General features: G+C 38.6%; 1 protein-coding gene across 2 annotated transcripts in view; it reads right to left on the bottom strand.

Moving 5' to 3' along the window:
* The window catches only part of ANK2 (ankyrin 2), a 382,844-nt gene that overhangs the window by 311,476 nt on the left and 56,905 nt on the right, over positions 1–14,463 (bottom strand). Inside the window, exon 2 of one of the 2 annotated variants that reach the window (XM_052813314.1) lies at positions 10,604–10,662. The exons of the other annotated variant lie outside the window; for it this stretch is intronic. Coding sequence (XP_052669274.1) covers positions 10,604–10,624 — 21 coding nt within the window. The 5' untranslated portion in view covers positions 10,625–10,662. The remainder of the gene's footprint in view (positions 1–10,603; positions 10,663–14,463) is intronic. 2 annotated transcript variants of the gene reach the window in all.

Below are 14,463 nucleotides of genomic sequence, written 5' to 3'. Positions count from 1 at the left end.
GAATCAATAGATGCTTTTTCACAAAACCCCTGCACCATTCAGCACACAAAATGGATGGAGCGCCTCAGTAAGAGCTTGCTATTTTGCCTTCACTTTTTAACCCAGCTGTGACTACCAAGTTATTAATTTCCTGATGGCTTCCTTTGGAAAGCTAATATTTTATGAATAAAGCCATACTTATGAGAGCAAGAGAACTAACAAGACAGTCAGCTACTGCAAAGGCTCAAATGCCTAGTCAAATTTCTGTCTTTGGTACCTAGTATTCTTTTTTTAACATTTTGGTTTTGTTCTTGATCACATACAATATTCAGCACAATACTTCAACTGTAGCAATAACTATCCATAGTCTTTAACATCACTATTTTCCTTCTTAAACCTTGTATTTACTCACGCTGAATTTAAGACATCAGGCTTCATATGTCCCACCCCAGCAGCTGGAACAGAGGTGGTGGCAGGAATTTCCCTTCATTTAGCAATACGGAAAGGGTTTACCTCAGCTCAAGGAGGGACAAGTTTGTGAAAGACAAAACTACTGAGAGTTATTAAACACACAGAGACAATATCCAGCTCAGGAAATCCCCTGAGCTGAAAACAGCTGGAGGCTGGGAGATTATTCATGGGAAGTATGAGATATGCTTGCCCTGTTCTTACTCTTCCCCAAGCACCGGGCTGTGGCTATTGTTGAGGAGTAAACACCAACAAACACAGACCCTCGGGTCTGATCTTGAAATTCAGCTTTTATGGATGACAAATATAGTTATGATCTGAATGCCCAGGCAAAGCTTATTTCATTGCACACTTTCAGACTGTCTGAAGACTAAGGCAAGCAACAGTTCATCAATTAACAGTGTATTTACAGTTTCAAGACTATCACTACCAGTGAAGTGATTTTAAAAACATCAGTTACCAAAATAGAAAGAGGAACAAGAACCAAGTAGAGCGTTTTGTAAATTTTTGGCCACATTAGAGGTCATAATCTTCCTACAGACAAACTCCTGTTGTAGAGTTATGAGAAGATACGGAGCAAATGGCAGCTCGCAGCTAACCCTCCTAACAGGGAGGTATAAATAAAACTATCACCTACTCTCACATTAACCTTTTCCTAAATAGGAGGATCATTTCTTCCTCCTCCTCTGAAAACACCATCTGTGCTCTCCTGGATGGTACTAGCCTTCCTTGGATGATTTCTGTTATTCCATTTCTGATGCATTAGGACAGGCATTCTATGTTGAACATTATTTATGGAGGATCCTACATCAGACTTTTGTTTTAGTATTTGTCCAATTCTTAACACAAGGCAAAACTCAGGTTTTCCAGCTGCTACTCCATTTTAAAGTTTTGGAAAACTAATGGCTCGTTCCCAAAATCATTAACTGCTTTTCTTGAATAGTTACTAAATGGGGACCCCAGCAACTTCTTCCACTGCATGTTACCTCGTATCCACCTGCAAGAAATTTCTCCTGCCAGAAGGCGCAGCTGTAGGTTGTCAGCAACTTCATAACCACCAACCTAAATTTTCCATCACTCAAAAGACACTTAGTTGGTTTTTTTAATTCCTCTATTTGCATTCACTTAAAAATCTCTTCTATAACAAACTGTAAACAGAATCTTCAGAAAAGTACCCAGCTGCCATCTAAAAAGTCTGTTTGTCTAAGCATTGAAGAGCTAAAATGTAGCAGAAAGTGTCTATTGCCTACTAGTGTGCAGGATTTTATCCAAGTGCTTTGAGTTTAACTCAAACGCATCAGCTGACTCCCCTCTGATAATTTACAGAGATTCATTAACATTTGCTAAACTCAACCAAAAATATGGTCTTTGTTTTATTTAACATACACTTATACACTCTATACCCCCTCACATGCGTGTACATATACATACATATATATGTATACACACACACACTTCGATATATTTAATTAAAAATGTTTGGGAAAAATATGAATTGAATTACACAGCTTTGATATTTAGAATACACAACTGCCTCCCTATCATTTTTATGACCTTTTTAGTTAATCTAATTACCATTACAGCAGATCATAATTTGTTCTTGTGGCTAAAAATTAATGAGACAAATTGCTGTGACATTACAGTCTGAGCAAAACAAGAGCAGACAATGAGGCAGACCAGCTTTCTTCAGCTTCATCAGCTAAAAGGCTCCGAGTACGCAAAGGAAATAAAAATTACTTCCTCTACCTTTACATTCCCACCTCTGCAGCAATGCAGGCCTCTGAACCATAGACATTACAGCCACAGGTGGTTGTAAAAACTATAGAGCAGGTTTGCAGTCACTTTAAAATATCGGCAATACATGTCAGCCCTTTCCCTCCTTCCCACTACCGAAGTAAATCTGGAGAATAGGTTTGGTGAGGGAGTAAACAGATTGCTTTTATAACACTTCATGGAAAGCTTTGTGTTCCTAACCTGACACATACATTGGGGGCAATATTTCGTTACCTCAGCTTGCTCCCTTTTAATAGATGAAAAGTTTGGGCTATTATAATTCTCTTAATTATTATTTCACACCATTGTAAAGTAGTCTAGGGAAGCCAAAGATTTATAAAACCAGAGATATTAACTACATGCCACTGATGCTTTATGAAGGAAAAAACCTACCCTATCCATTAGAGCAAAAAGAGTGATGAGACTGACCTAGTTCACCCTCAAACATGTCAATGGAAACCTTTCTACCATTAACACTTACATCCAACACAAACACAAACCTCACTTCCAATTGATTTTGCATTGACTCTTGAAATACAGCCAATGAAACAATCTTCAGAGAAAACAGAACAGGCATGAAGCACTCAGATCAACAGAAGATTAGATGTGCATTTTTAAGTGGCACTTAAAGACTGAAGAGTGAAGTTTCTCCAGTATACAAATACACCTAAACATAGGCACAAGCTTAAAAGGATGACTTTTGATACCCCTAAATCCTTCCTGGTGTTTGAAACCCTGACGAAGTTGGATACCTTGGCCCTATCTTCAACCCCACCTGTGCTAGAAATAGCATTGGAACATGGATGGAGAAAAGGAGAGACAACAATATTACACCCTTGCATTTCATCTAAGACTGTTACTACCTATGTTCTAGCTTCTACTCCCAGCAACAGTTAATATACCAGGCACAAGACGTAGCATTGCCTCCTAAAAGGTTTTGTCTGGCTGGAGAGAAGACCAATTGGAGACAAGAACAGCATAAAATAGTTGAATTTCAAATTCTAAAAGACACCAGGGATTATCCTTGCTTGATTTACCGAGCTTGTCTGTTTAGTGCTACAGGTATATAAAAATTTGTAGTGCTGCTGAATAAGCATTACATGATACTATTGCAGGACCGGTTGTCAAGGTAGCTCTCTGCTGTTGTTTAAATGTAAAGGAAATATGGAATGCCAAAAAACTACTGGTATCCAATTAATTTGTCAGAGTATTTGGAGTAAGCTTAGTTTCCCATTCTTATTCACCTCAACACAAAGGCTCATCCAAAACTGCCCATTTACAAACATTTTTTAAAAATAGCAACACCCCCTGACATACATGAAAGGATTTGCAGCTATGCAAATGAGGCAGGGGGTTGGGGTGGGTGTCCGAGAAAAAAAGGCAACCAATAATTATCACCTGAAACATTAAAACAAGGAGAATACCTTTAGAAGTAGCTCTGCAAAGACACCAGACCCACATTGTCATCTCTTCTGGCACAATAAGGAAACTGCAAAAACTGCATGAGAACAAAGTGTTTTCTCAACGTATGTTTATAAACAGAATGCAAGAAATTTGTCTGGCTGATAAGAACTACCCATTCTCTCACTGGAAAAACATAATGCCCTTTTGACTGCCATGCTTGTAGTAAAAGAAAATAAGCAAGATATTGGCAGAAAGGCTAAGAGATTAAAAAAAAAATTGGCAGCCAACCTGTTGCTCTTTGCAGTCAAGGCTTCACATGTCAAGTTTTACTTTACATCTAGAAAATGAGCCGTGGAAAAGCTTAGGACAATATCAGACACTTCCTCAGGATTTATACTTTGGGCTCCTTTTTAAATAAAGCAAAGTCACTTTGGGATATCTTAGCCTATCTGAAGTGGCTTCTTCCTTCTATTTTTATGCCCAGGAAAAAAGGAGAAAAAAAAAAACACACCAACAAAACAAACCAGAAGAGAACAAGCCACAGAAAGGCCATATACAATCTGCTGCTTAAACAGCGACTGCCTCAAGCAAGAGATGCTTTCCTCACCCATTTTCTTCCCAGCTACTAAACTGAAAGCTATTTTCAAGCATGGCTACACAACATCTTAAAACAACTAATACTCATTCACAGTGCATCATTCAGCCCTTGGCCAACATATCCAGCCTCCCACCCCTTCTGGTGGCAGTCTAGGTTTGAACCTAGTACTGGACACTTGAATTATCCTGTGTGCCTTTACAGCCCATTAGTTTCAACTTCTGACAGAGCAGTCCCTCTTCTGCTGTGTTTAGCTTAGCTGCTAATTGCCCCAGTATCTGAAAGCATTCCATGTAAAAATCAATAGCAAGAGTGAAATACTTTTAAGTCTTCATAGACACTCCAGAATTTCTCCCATTTTGTAGCCACAGATCCCAAAGAAGATAAAAAGAAAATAACCGTGACTTCTCCATGCTCATTTTGGTTACGATAAAAATATGCTTTTCCTTGCATTTTGCAGCGCAAACTCACCATACACCATTCATTCTTGTTTTGAAGGAACAGTCTAAAGTCAACAGGTAATTTATTCATTATGCCCATTTAAACTTTCATGTCCCCTGAAGCTGCCAACAAAAGTACCATTTAATGTGAAATGCTGCGCAGGTTTTTTTCAGATGGAGGTATCAGTTCCTTAGAAAATTCAAACAGGCAGACAATAGTCACAACTTAAAATCACTGTACATCTAGTCAGAATTTTAAGATACACATTTTGTACCATTTTTAAACACGGCACAAAAATAAACATGAAGCTACAGCAACGCAGCTGGAAGGAAAGGAGGAGTACAGCTAAAACCGACTTTTCACAGAATCGCGGAATGGTTTGGTTGGAAGGGACTTTCAAAGATCATCTAGTCCAACCCTCCTGCCATGGGCAGGGACATCATGTTTTGTGTTTGTGCATACAAGCATTTCAGACACAGACCTCAGAAGATGCAATTTACCTTTTAATGTACGATAACAAACAAAGAAGAAATCCTGAAGTGCTGCATCCACTTTTTAAGGAGAAAAAAAAATTATAAAATAAAGATAAGGTGCAGACATAAGATCTTTCTGTCAGTTCTAAAACTTCCATTGCTCACTCTGAAAATCTTCATAGAAGCATACATGTCCTCCGCTTACAGCCCTTTTCACTAATACAATTGGAGTTAGCTACAGGAAAATACCACCAACAGAGCATGTGACAGTCAAATAGCTGCGTACTCAGAATCAACTTGGATAAGAGGTCATCTCAAGCTCAGAAATATTTGTTAAGATGATCAATTGTTCACACGGTAGTATAATACAGTGATCTTCACTACTTATTGAAGTAAAGCAGAAAAGTAGCATTGCATTTGTTACTGAGCACCTATGAATCAAACCTTCCAACATTTACAAATAAAAATATGGAAGCATCCCATTATAGATTACAGTTAATCAACACAATTCTCCAGGTAAAACCAGGCTGAAGAGCATGACCAATTCTCAACTTTACAAAGTGTAGGATCCAATCCTGTATTCATTTCAGTAAACCAAATCTTTCCCAATGCTTATCAGTCTAGTTATCAGGACTAACCGTGAGACAGTTTTAAACTAATTAGGCATTACACAATGCCTTCCCAATTCTTCTAAGTCAGGCAGACATATAACAGAAAACAAAGTTACATCCTCCCTTTGCTCCAGTTCCAAAACTCATCTCCTCTCCTTTGAAGTTAGCTGAATTTAGCGTGCAGAATTACCCTCTTAGTTCCACAGAAACTGAATCTAACAAGCATGGGTTTTTCCCCCCAGAATGACACTATATTGCTTACAGTTATCAATACTAACTACTGTTGTATTAACCTGATATTCTTTAGCATTCTTTGCATTAAACAGAAAAGCAAATTGCCAAACATCTCAATGCTTCAGTGATTCTTACAAGCACCAAATCACTCTTCAAAATTTTACTAGCATGAATATGAACAGTGTACTGTCAAGCTACAGAATTCACCAGATGTTTCAAACAAACAATAATACACATCAAACACAGCTATAACTTGTGTCTTTAGGGATCCAGGAGAGATCCTTCAGCAGATAAATTCCACTGGCAGGAACTTTGCACCACACTGACCCATCAAATCTGTACCCATGTTTTGCAGCAAACTGCATGGAGAGTTTTCCTTCCCTGCTAGGTCTGTCCTGCTCAGATTTTAATACCATATTTGCCAGTGGATGAAAAGATTGTAATATTAGTGTGGAACATAAATAATAGTAACTGAAAAAGCTTAGCATGTAGGAATTGCACACTACCATGTATAGTGCATTAGTTCATAAAGGAATACGTATGTTAATAAAAGAAGCCTAACAAAAAAAGCATTTGCCTGCAGAGCAGACAGAAAGCCACTCCAGTGAGATCTGCTGTCCTGTTGACCACTTTTACAGTTGTATATTTTTTCATGGTCTCATAGTAGCCCCTTTGCATTCCAATGCACCTGTGTAAGCTTACTAACAAGGAAGTGGAGATCTATTGATCCCTGCTTTTTCCAAAAATATGGTACCAGAAATAAAATGTATTATAACTCAGAGGAGTCCAAAAAATAGCTTCTTATGCCCCTTAACAGAAATCCAGTCCAGTGTACCTCTGTTCTTTGTTTGGACATATATCAGATACGAAACTGCATCACTTGGAAAGGATAACTATTTTGAGTTGACTGCAAAGAGGTTCTTTTATCATATCTAAATCATAAGACACAATAGATGTCTCTCAGGTAGGAGATGGGGCAGATTTTGCCATTCAGCTTCTATTCACAGAAGTTTTGGGTTCTCTAATGTTGAAAAAACATCAGGACAATCAATAAGAGATTCCAGGCAGATTTTCTTGTAAAGCTGGATGTTGAACACCCCACCAGCTGACTTGGTTTTAAAAAAAAAATTACTGCATCTGTCAGCATTTTATCAGGTGCTGTAGCAATTACCCCAGTTCTAGATCACCAATGAGAAAAAAAAAGTGGCTGTTAACAGCCAAGCCAGAGACAAGAAAGGAACAAAAGGGTGATGCCTGTTCTGCGGCCTGGCTCCACGGAAAGCTGGGGAGAGCACGTGCCATAAATCCAGTAAGCATCTTTTATCAAAAGCTTGAAGAGGGAAAGACAGGGCAGCATTTCCCTGCTGCGTAGCACAACTCTGGCCACCTCGTTACCCACCAATGGCAAATAAGCACATTTTGTTCTGTGATATAAGAAATATACATATACACACACAGAGGTCTGATAGCTGAGTCCTTAGTGTCTTGAAAGAGACAACACCTACCTCTCATTTCAGGCAGTACAAAGGCTCAGTCGAGCACTGGGGAAATCCATGTGAACACAGTTTGTATTTCCACTGGTATCTCTACAATCATACAAGCTAGAAACTTGTGTTTTCAAAAGGCAAGGCAAAGTTACCAGAGAACAGTGACACTCTGAAATCTTAGAAGATTTTGACCTACTTTTGAGAAACCCTGACCTTACCATGTTGTTTGGCATTTAACTAAATGAACTGTACAATCTCAGTATAATGTTTGAAGTCCTTTACTGAGAGCTTAAATGTGTGCATATGGCTCGACAGACAAAAACATATGTAACATGAAAAGGGGGGGGGGGAAGTGCATCTGTACTTCAAGAACCAACGTGGCAGGTTGCTTGAGATGGTAATGATGCAGCTCATAGAGCAATGCCCGGTTTACTGAGATGACCTCTGAAAACTTTCAAAGGCATAATATAAAATTAGATTATTATTCCCATAAAAATTAAAGGCATTTTGTATTCCTCAGCAGCAGAGTCTCTGCTGGCTTCTGATAGAAAGCACATAGTTACAATGACAGAATAATAACACACTGCAGATGATCATTAAGACAGACAGGACACGACATGTTACCCAGAGGAAGCTTCCAGTTATGTTTCGGAGACCCAGTAACATGTCAAATGTAATAAACTAAATTACCTGAAACAAATCACTCTAATTTCATCTTTTTAGATCATTATATCTGTTTCCCTACAATGTATCCTAGTGTCACTCACGAGACATAAACCTATATGGGACAAACTTGTATTAATGGTACACTTACAAATACCTGAGGTATTCAGAAAGCATTGCATCAGATCTAATGTTTTTGCAAGGCATATGAAAGTAGTGCACAAGTAATTAGTGCTGATTTTTACATAGATTTTATCAGTTCCAAATAACAGCTTAAGAAAAATCCCAGTTATGCAAAAGTTGTACTCTACTGTATTTTCCATGCAGTTGTGTCTCTGCTGTACTATGAATCCTAAGCTCATCTCCTCGACTAAAGAGGAACCACTCCCTTAAGTGGGATGCATTTTGCCCTACTGAAAGGATCAACTTTGAAGAGGAAACCCTAGCTCTTTCGAAGCCTGAAACCAGTTTTAAGCAATGGTGTATCATTCATGCACTCAGGCCTCCACATCAGCATCCATACACTGGGGAAGGTAAATATCAAGAATAAGTGAATAATCTGGGGTGCTCAGAATCCCACTTTCAGAAAGCAACAACTATACTGCGCTGCAGGCTCCACCCATTGTTCCCAAGTTACTGAAAGTTTTGCCTCTGATTCGTAGCTGGAGGTTTTCTTAATGTTTACCTGCTCAAACTGAAAGAAAAATTCTAAAGTAGGCACAACTGGCAGCATTTTGTTTTAATGCTAGCCAAGTGATTTGTCTTTTAAAAGGCTAAAACGATGTTGTGACATTCTCTGGGGACTTAGAAGAACTTTTAGTTCCCACAAAGGCATTTATTCACTGATAATAAGCAGAACTCCACCATCACTACCTTCTACACATTGGTACGTCCGTGCTTCTGTTCAGAAGGACCTGTGAGCTAGTAAAGCTACAACAAGCTTCAGGAGAGAAAAAAAATTTGATTTGTTTTCTTGCTTAGCTGCAACACATTTATACCCCAGCTTTCAAAATACTTCTTGCTTAAAATGCAAATCAGAATAATCAAGTGCAATTGAAGTTTTAGTTGAACAGGGTTTTTTTAGGCTGAAACAGTCGCAAACTCCAGTTCACTAAATCAGCTTCAGGTAAGGCTTTGTTTCTCCATGACATTTCTGTGTCAGTAAAATCCCAGTGCAGAGAAAGGAAAGTCAGGAAAAACAGCTGAAAATATGTCAAAAATGTTAAGTAGTACAACTTTCATTCTAACAGAAATAATTAGGAAAGAGACATTTTTGTAAGACAAAATTCTTCTTCTTTAGCCAGCCTTTCTAAAGATTCTTCCAAATAACTTTACGTTACCACCCCTAATAGGTATTAACTGGAATTACTCTATGTAACCATTGCTCTCCCATCAACCTACACACTTCTGATGGATTTCAGAGACTACTCCATTTGACAACAAACATGCTACAAAATTATAATCAATTACCAGTGATTTAAAAAATAATCGGTAGGACAGCTATTGCAAACAAAATATAGCAGGGTGTGCTTTAAAGCTTACGTGTGGGTGTCATCAGCAGAAGCTCAAGAATTTTGTTAGCAGCATATTTAGAGATACTGCTTCCCAATGCATGGTAAGCCCTTGCATACCTACATAACCATCTGGCTGGCAAGGAAGCGGCTGTTTGGAGACCAGATACCAATTTAGCTTTCTCAAAGTTACTTAGTGATATCATCCCTTAGAAATCAGATGTGACACATCTATCAACTTTATGATCACATCTAAAACAGACTTTCCAGTGACCAACAGCAAAATTAGCAATACCTCATCTGACCTCAGGCAAAGTCTCTGGGGCAGAAGATGATTTCAAGCATGATACTTACATATTCCAGTCATCACGTTATTATTCCAACTACTTTCATAGTAAATAAAATAATTTTAGCCAACTAGCCAAAACCAGGTTCTTTTCTCTTCTCTGCAATGACACAGTGAGGACCTCTCCTGACAGTCTAGATGTCACTTGATAACGAAGAAGGATTAAACCCCTGTAAAGGGACGGCAAGCAGAGCTCAAGAAGACTCCCTGCCCACAGCTACATCCCACTACTGAATGGTGCAGTGTGTGTTACCTGGAAATAACCTGCGACCTGCTAGTGAAGCATCGCAAACACTTTACCTGCATGTTCAATAGCGTCACTGCCAACCAGAGAACCAGAAGGACCTCACGCAGGTTGGCATTTGGTCGATTGTCACAGGTTACATCGATAAAAAGTTAAGAAGAGCATCTCATTTCCCATTAGATGCTGATGTCACTTAAGGATAGCATGAACACCAAACATGAGCTTGCTGATTTTTACTTCTTTCAATCATCCAATAATCGAAAGAAGGTTTAATCAGGTTGGTTGTTTTGGGGGGGTTTTTTTGAAGAGGAAAATACTCATTAAGTATGTACTCGAATTATTTGTGCATTCTTCTTCAATCTAAAGTGAAATACCTTTTGCAACATGCTGGCCATTTAATTGTCAATTCTTCATGTCCCCTTCAGTTACTTACCTAAAAGAAAAGAAAAAAAAACCAATTAATTTCCCACATTCTCAAATCCATCATGAATACATACCTTGCTCTCCACTGCTCCCCAGCAAGTTTTCAGGTAAGTTAAGTAAGACTATTAGTGTAATGGGTTTTGGTTATATTATTAGTTTAGATCACACATTTCCACTTTGCTTCAGCTAAGCATTCAGTAATTGAATTTAAGAATTTTTTTCTTATTGTTACTTTTTTCCTTCCCAGTAAATGATTTCTAAATAAAAGCTACTTTGATGCCCTCAATTTGATTTCCACATTCTGTGTCTTTACTCTGGGAAAAAAAAAAGTCATAATTGCAGTCGCAGTAATGGAAATATAAAACATTCAGCAAAAAGTACCCCAAGGTGGTCTTCAGTACAGAAATTGGTGCAGACATTTGTGCAACTTCTTAACAGCTACTGGCAAGAAAACATGTTTTGAGCAGACAGAGCACAGAACAGCTAACCTTAAGACTCTAGTTGACAGACTAGTTTTATGAACCCAGGTACAGCTTTCCCACCAATCTCAATGGGATCCATATTTTAACCACTAAGTTTCTTGTCAGTTCTGTCATTAGTCTCTCATGGCTTTGGAAATTAAACAATAGCGTATAACAGTAAGTACCAGTGCCTGTCTGAGTAACTAGTTACTACTGAAAAAGTAGGAAAAAAGCTTGCTGTCAACAATTCTTGCCTCTTCACTCATTCACTACTCAATGATTTCATCCTCCTTACTGGCCCTCCCCTTTCCTCCCAAGCCATCAAAATAATTTCAAAAGTTGGTGCTCTTTTCTTGCTTTTACCATGCTTCATTTTAGAAAAGAATGGTTGTATTCGTGGCTTTTCCCTCCCAAACTTCAAATTCTTAATGATAATGGTGTCGATATCCAGAAATAGCCAAAATTTGTAATTCCTAAGCGACTAAGTTGAAGTTATCGCAAGGGATTGGAATTGTACTTCATGTTTGCCCAAATGATAAAACAAATCCGTTCTGCAGTCCTGTCATTCCCTACACTGTACAGAAACAGTTTTAGTTACTTGCAACTTTAACTGCTGTCCTAAAGCACTTCTAGAAATGACCGCAAATTAAAGCACAACTTCTGTGACAGAATAGAGAGTTTTTGAAAAGTACTTGGCAACACTAGCAAGCAATATATAACAGCCATGATAAAGATAGACAGACCAGCACACATGATTTACCCAGCAGGAATCTCACTAGGCTCCTGCCTCCAACAAGTCAAAATGGCGAGTTGGTTTGCAAACTCATAAACCTGGTTTTGGTATGAAGGGGCATGAATTTTTTTACTTTAAGTTTTTGTTTGCTTCCTTGCTTTACAAGGGTCATGTCTTTCAGGCTTTTTGCTTAAGGGAAAAGAACTAAAAACGTATCTGAAAATCAAAACCTGAAACAGTCACGTAAGCATGTATTCATGGGAGGAAGAGCTGTAATGGTTTTACCAATTGTTAGGTGAAATCCCAGCAAAGCAAAGACTATTGGCACTACTAAATTCAACTTTCATCTGGAAGATACTGGAGCAACTGTACGTATAAGCCCCCAAAACCAGTAATAGTTCTACACCCTCCAGTCAGGATCAGCAAGAGCAGCCTATACACAACAAGCTCACAGTTCTCTTCCACAGAAACATGGTTTTCTATTTCATTATACACTGCATCTGTTTTCAACAAAACCCTTCCAAAGCAGCCCTGCAAATCAGGCAGGCATGAGTTCAGAACCTCCTAGAGGTCCCATCCTCCCCTTCTCACCCAGAAGCACTTGCCTGGAGCCTGAGCACCCAGATGAGAAAAACCTCCTGGAACCAACCTGCAGGTGCCCAGCACCACTACGCAGGCAGAAGCATCTTTGCTTAAATCTAGGTGCAGCACCTGTTTTCCTCCATAACCCATACAAGGGGACTGGGCAACAACCACAGGTGTCAACACCTGCAAATCTCAAAGGAATCTCAACTCTATTTCTCCTATGCACACATCATCCATCACTCTTCTATGAGTGAATTGCATTTATTATTACTTCTTTTCTATACTCAAACTGAAAATAATTTTTAAAGTTTACAATACATCCTATAAAAGATGATTGTCTTAGATGATCCTTAAACTACCCAAAATATATCCTTATAAGCACTGATTCTGAAAAGAAAAATATTTTATATTGCATCCACACCACCACTTTTGCCATACGCCTGGCTTTTCAGACATTTTCTTAACCAACATCGCAAGTCGAAAATTATAAGAAACATAGGTGAAACCCACAACAAATAAATAGCTTTCATATTCGGTCAAAAACTTATCTGAATTTCTTGTAATCATAACCCCATACTTCCCAGCATTAGATGCTTGTCCAAGCTTTCTGAAAAATTTCAGTAGAAATTTCACTTTTTCACATAATGTGCTCACACTGAAGGGAGTGTACAGGCTCAACACTATTCTGCCTGTACTCAACTAAGTTTATTTTAGACTGAATTTTAAATCACTGCCAAATTCAGACATCTACTGCACAAGTTCTGCTGCTTCCACCTCCTGTCAGCCTACTCTGTGATGCTCTGAATGAACACTTTTTTTTTCCTGGCAGAACTCATATTATCATCCTCTTTCAAAGCAGAAAATTTTGATCCTCTAGTCCATATGCATGCACATGTTTAGTCTTAGTGCTTAACTACAGCATGTACTTGCTGGATTTAAAATGTACTACTATATACTTTTGTCCTTAAAATGACAGCTCAATGTATTATTGCCATCTGACTAGAACCACCTGATAAAATGTGCCAGTTTTTAGGTTTGGTTCACTTTCTCCCCACCCCTTTCCCCTTTAAGAGGAAGTATGGTTCTCAAGTTTAGCGAGAAAACAAATTAATCCTGTTTATCACAGGCACTCTCATTGCTAGTTTTCCTACAGTTGTTTGCAATGATTACCCACATACCTGTTCCACAGGTAATTTTGAGCAATAACAAAAACTTGAGTGACTTTTTCACAGTTTAAAAAGTTGGGAGGGCCCCATGCAAAAAGTACACATTAAAATTCAAGTACTATGGCTAAAGCTTATTTCTGTGGAAAAGTATCTTTGCCCTTTGCCATTCAGCAAGCATTACACCGATTCAATTGCCTGGGGCTTATACCAGAACAGTTGAAATCAAGACAAGCACCCCTTGTGCGTTAAGAGTAATCATCAAGAATGCACATACTTCAGCTGTCCTTTGCCCATTTTAGCTGCAGATCACAAGCATTCCACTCAAATGAGGTGTACATTTCTCTTTTATCAGTGAAAAGTAGTTATGCAGGAAACAACGATCAGACAGACTCCAAATGAGGTGACTCAGCCACAGATAATGAATCCCATACCATTTCTTTCATGTAATGTCCTCCATTTTGCACCTTCGCAACCCAATGCATGGAAGCCTGTACTGATTCAGGAATCCTTTAGTGCAGATACCGGACATAAGCTGTTAGACTTAGTTTGGCATCTCAACCACTTCCTTCAGGGAACACCAAGCCAAGGTCAAGCTGATGGCACACTTGCTTGAGGTCAGCTGTCACTCACTGCTCCTAGATTTTTGTATCTCAGCTATTCCCAGGTTTTGCAATTGTCACTACTTCTAGTTGGCAACAATAGCTAAAGAGTTTGACTTGTGGAAGTAACCCAATTCTGTGCACTTAAGCACATGATTAAATGGGATATAGACATGGTTTGAACCTCTACTTGTTCAAGAAAGCGGTTAAGCAGATGCTTGACCAACAAAGTTATGAAAATTTGTTGTGTGCTTTACCCCACAGAAG

This window comes from Harpia harpyja, chromosome 2, assembly GCF_026419915.1.
Source record: "Harpia harpyja isolate bHarHar1 chromosome 2, bHarHar1 primary haplotype, whole genome shotgun sequence".
NCBI classification, from domain to species: Eukaryota; Metazoa; Chordata; class Aves; order Accipitriformes; family Accipitridae; genus Harpia; species Harpia harpyja.
The sequence above is the reverse complement of the archived record's forward strand: the minus strand, read 5'-3'. Positions and strand labels throughout refer to the sequence as shown.